The sequence below is a fragment of the Notothenia coriiceps genome, unplaced genomic scaffold (assembly GCF_000735185.1).
Source record: "Notothenia coriiceps isolate Sejong01 unplaced genomic scaffold, NC01 NC01_scaffold00017853, whole genome shotgun sequence".
Lineage (NCBI taxonomy): Eukaryota > Metazoa > Chordata > Actinopteri > Perciformes > Nototheniidae > Notothenia > Notothenia coriiceps.
In genome coordinates, this window is record NW_011350554.1 from 548,745 (window position 1) to 554,062 (window position 5,318).

General features: G+C 41.6%; 1 protein-coding gene across 1 annotated transcript in view; it reads left to right on the top strand.

The window, feature by feature from the left end:
- The window catches only part of hcn2b (hyperpolarization activated cyclic nucleotide-gated potassium channel 2b), a 44,990-nt gene that overhangs the window by 25,095 nt on the left and 14,577 nt on the right, over window positions 1-5,318 (top strand). The window contains exon 4 of the mRNA XM_010777161.1: window positions 4,553-4,771. Within this exon, the coding sequence (XP_010775463.1) occupies window positions 4,553-4,771 (219 nt within the window). The remainder of the gene's footprint in view (window positions 1-4,552; window positions 4,772-5,318) is intronic.

Genomic DNA, 5,318 nt, shown 5'->3' on the forward strand with positions numbered 1-5,318 from the left:
GATCTAACCGCCTTCTGGAAAAGCTTCACAAGTACGTTGGTACGCAAATGCGCTTTGTCACACAAGTGACGGTACGCATTTCAGATTGTTGCCGCGCATGCGTACCTGCGTACCACTTATGTGCACCCCTGATTATAAAGCCTTAATGCAATCGAATGTAAAACAAAAAAGTTATGATTGATGAAAGTAGTAAATCGGTCAGATTTGACCCGAACACAACAGGAGTGTTAATCATCGGTCTGCCTTTGTGTATTTGATATGATAATCAAAATAGCCTCCTCCCAAACCCTTTCCCTCCCGTAATGCATTAGGCTCTACCTCAAAACAGTCAATAACAAAATCTGCGACTCATAGAAGATGTGCACTTTGTTGTTTATATAATATAATCCTGATAATCACTCTCCTGCAGTGAAGTGATCAGGTACCACATCATACTGGCCTTTCATTTAAGTTGATCTCTGTTACGTGAATCACGGGTAGGTCGGCCATATGCCTCACTCTGATTGGCTGCTGGATCAGCGGAATTAAAATAAAGCCTCTCTGTTTCTCCTGTTTCAATCTGAGCTCTGTTACTGTCTTCCATATAAGGGCAGCTAAGAGACATTTTCCAGAAGAGGAAGAGTTGCTAGAATTTCATTAGTATGCCAATTAGCTATTATCTATGGATGTGCACTGTACTGTACGCACATCATGATCCACAAATAGGCACTTCATGAAAACATCCTGCTGTCAGAGTTAATAAGGATACCCCCCATTCTCTCAATAAATGAAGTGATCTAACTGTCGGGCAGGCCTGTCAGCACACACAAGCATATGTCTAATTTGAGATCTGTGTGTGAAGGAGCGTGTGTGTGAGTTGAGTTGAGTATCAGAATGAATTTGGTACATGTAACAGATCAGTATGAAAGAACATCCATAATGACAAGATTTGGAACATAATAAGGTAATAGACGTGAGTGGCATATGGAAATGGATTGGATCCTTAATTTATAAAGTTCAGGAGACTTGAAACTGGTAAAGTATTCATGTGTATTTGTTTAGATATAATCCATTTTTAAATAAAAGTCAAATTAAGGGAAGTTTGGTCAATGTTGACTTTATTGAAGAGGGTATAACTAATCTGAGTGTCTGTGAAACCCCATTTCAAGAAGGACAGTCGTTTTTGTCATATTGAGCCAAGAAGTGATATTCAGTGTTATAGACACAAGTTCAGAGCTCCCTAGAGGTTTTCTTTGAATTGTAACCTACCGTCTCCCTCTTTTCTAATTATCATAACTACAACAACTACCATGTCTCTTTCACTGTCATGAGATGAGCACAGATGCTTTAGGCTTGCGTCCTTTGGCCTCGGCTTGCATCATCAACCTGACAGATTCTCTGGATGCTCCTGATTGAAAAGCAACAGCAGTCAGGAAACTCCAGCTGTGTCTGAATTCAGAGGATACGGCCTATAGAGAAGGGTCCCTCAGAGGCCAGGCTGAACCTGCTCCTCTTCTGCAAATGATTAACTCATTGTAATAGTAACCATTGTGCACCTGTGCTTTGTTTCCCTCTGCACACCTGCTCTACAAGGCAAAATATGGTTTCTTCAAAAACGGCAGAACAGCTTTCAGTTTTTTATATATTGAAAGGCCTGATATAGACGAAGAGCTATACAAACACATTTAGAAATAGTAAATTAGCTCGGGTCGGCCATCATAATAAATCAGACTTAGAAAAAGAAAGATTTTATCAGAGTACTTGTCAGCTTTTCTCATCAAAACGGTCACTTACTTTCAGCAGACACCAAACCATCCTACAACATTTTTTACTCCCTTGGTTTTAAATATTGTATACGAACCCACTGGTTCTAAATAATTAATCTTAACAAGGCTAACAAGGTATTTTACGGCAATTTACATATTCAAATTTCAATGTCAATATTGTCAAATGTCAGTCCTTTCAAGCAGACCAAACTGCACCCTGCAAAGAGGTGCTCTGCAAAACACACACACACACACACACACACACACACACACACACACACACATGCACTCCCTCATCCCTAAATGTATTATGTACAATTAGCTGCTCAGTGAAGACCGGTGGCAGATAAAAATGAACACCAGAGCTAATTTCATTTGTTTCCTCTTTTTTCCCCCTTTCACACAGGGTGGTCTCCCTGTAGAGTTTCTTTATAGTGTTACTATGAAGGCTGTAATTTCCACTAGTAAGAGATGGCTGTGCACATTGTCAGTTTTCATCAGCAATTATCTCAAACCTAAACACACCATGACCAGTTACAGCTGGTCGTGTTTTGTCTCCATCGCTAAGCAGGTTGCCAAGGTAGCTGCCAGGCAACAAGAGCAAAGCATCCCAAAAGTTACAGCGCCCTGTCAAGAAGTACAAAACCTCATTAAATACAACTTTTTGCATGCACAAACAGAGGATAAACAAACAGGATATGAGCTTTAGAGGGGCTGTTGGATAGAAGTTGTCAGCTGTGGATAGCTGGAACCAGGCTAGCTGTTTCTCCATTACCAGTCTTTATGCTGAGCTAAGCTAACACCACAGATATCGATCTTTTTATTCGACTCTCGGCAAGAATGCAATAAGTACATTTCCCTTAATGTTAAACAATTAAAGAATACATCAACTAAACCTAACTAAAGTACATGTAAACATTCACATAGTTTGTATGCATCATCCAGTATCAATTCTGTCTCTTTCAGGTCAAGGTGACACTGTGTATTTGTATGGAAATTAGTGCAGAAACACTGATCTGCTCACTAGGCCTTGAGATCAACAACAACATTTCTAGGAACACAGGAGAGTGGAGCAAATCTATCCCCGGTCGCACGGCCACACTGCAGGCATGAGTAATCCACCCTCTTGTCATTGACGAGTTGTATTGATACACCCTTTATCTGCACCTAGTTAATGCTGGGGTGTTCTAGATGGTACCGTGTGTGCCGCTGCATCTCATCTTTTAAAATGGATAATGAAAGTTCCACTTGCAGTTTTCCAGTTTGCATGTTTCCATTCCATCATGTCACAGCATAAGTATGGATGACACATAGGCCGTTTCTCAATGCTGAGTATACCTGCTGCAGAGCCACTATTTCAAGTATACTACGTCATCGAGTGGGGCCGAATGCTGGGCATTTAACATGCATTTAAACAGTCGTTAGGCGCCACTCAATGACGTAGTATACTTGAAATTGTGGTTCAGCAGCAGGTTTACTCGACATTGAGAAATGGCCATAGACAAGCGCTATTCCTTGATTTTTAACTCAGAAGGATCTCTATTTCAATTGTTTCTAGTATTCTTGTTATCTTGTTTTACTTTGTACAGAAGATTTTACATTTAGGACGAACCCCAGTGACAATATTTTCTGAATCTCTCTCCACTGAATCACTCTATCTTAATGTGTGTGTGTGCCTGTAAGAGAGTAGGACCGAGACACAGATGCAGCCATGTGTTAGAAGGTGTTTATTTCTTTGCCACGGGTCCTCACATGCTGTTTATCCACCAGTAAAGTTCCAAGCATGCTGATGGCTGACTGGAGGGATTCAGCTCCGGGTCTCAGTGGGGGGCAGTGGGGATGAGAAACAGACTGAATCTGGGGTTTTATATTAGAGTTTTGCTTATTATACTGGGCTTACGCCTTAAGGATGACAGGGAGACAAGGATTGCAGTAACAAGTTAAGTTTAGAAATAACAACAAATTTAGATATGTATTGATGGTGCTTACAATCTTAAAGGCTTGTCGCGGCTTTTTCTGTCTTTTATCAAAGATTATAAGGTCCAGTTTTATCTCCTTATACATCTAAACCTCTGATCCAGCTGCCAGCTCAAACAGATAGGAAGCTTATAGTCACACTCACAGAGTTTCTGGTTACCCTCCTGCCTAAGGCTAAGTGCCTTTAAAATCTCATCATCTTTCCTTCCTGTTCCTGGAATCACCTTGCCAAACACACATTTTCATTTGACGGCGCCTCTTCCCTGTACGTCCCATTTGACCTCCTCCAAAACAACCTGAATTTGAATCTCAAATGAAATGCAAATGCCCCTGGAAAAACCCAAATCAGATACAAATACAAGAAGTCAATCAGTGACTGAAGACACCCCAGCTGTTTGAGGAGAGGGTTTGAGGCGCAGTGGTGCCTATGGAGGACTTTTTAATGAATCTAACACTGGAGAATTAGAGCTGACTGAGTGTGTGAGCGCCAATCAAAGGCAGACTGGAGCAGGCAGATGTACAGGCTCCTCATTAACTCTCACTTTTCCCCTTCTCCTTCTGCTCTGGCCGAGACGAGGCGAGGCTGCTCAGTAATAATGATAACGCTCTCCTCCAAACCTGAAACATCCCCAGACACAGAGCCAAACACTTCAACAGGAACACCTTAGTCTTTATACCTTTTTTCTTTAATTAAGTCATCACTTATGCTAACCTGTTTTAAAGGTCAAACTCATTGTATCATGACCGTAACAATATAAAAGTGTGAAACTATTCTCGGAGAACAGTTTCACAATCTTACCTCTTTGCAATCTTTCCCTCTCTCCACACAGAATGACACTTGGACCGAGCTCTACTCCTTCGCCCTCTTTAAGGCCATGAGCCACATGCTGTGTATTGGATATGGAAGACAAGCCCCGGAGAGCATGTCCGACATCTGGCTGACCATGCTCAGTATGATCGTGGGAGCCACCTGCTACGCCATGTTCATCGGCCACGCAACCGCACTCATCCAGTCTCTGGACTCCTCCAGACGGCAATACCAGGAAAAGGTAACAATCGTATTTCTTTCTTTTACTGGATGTTTACTGCTTGATTTTACTGGATAGCTTACAGCTAATGTATATAGTGTGGGGCAGATAAGGTGTCAGTTCAAACAAGAAAATCACCAACCCTTTGCAGACATGCAGATAGCTGTGTAGTTTTACACAACTATGTCCAGGTTTTGAGATTTCCATATTGAGATTGAGTGGTTAAATTAACTTTGTGTTCAAAGCATTCCATTTTCATTTAAAGGTGGGATAGGTAATTTTGGAGAAACCAGCTCGAGTGCGCTAGAAAAAAAGAAAAAAAGTTCAAAAATTTGAAAAAATCTGCCACTTCCTTACAGAGCCCCTCCTCCAACACACACGAACGCGCACATGACCAATGAGGGCACAAGATAAGTTTGTGCACAGATAGAAGGCTGACAGGCAGGTAGGCCATCCAGTTATTTTAGCCGGGCCGGCTCAGATGATTGGTCGTGCTTTTTACAGCGCTACGGCTTCCACAGATGACCATTTTTTTATGGATCTTTTGTCAAACACTTCAGATATTCAT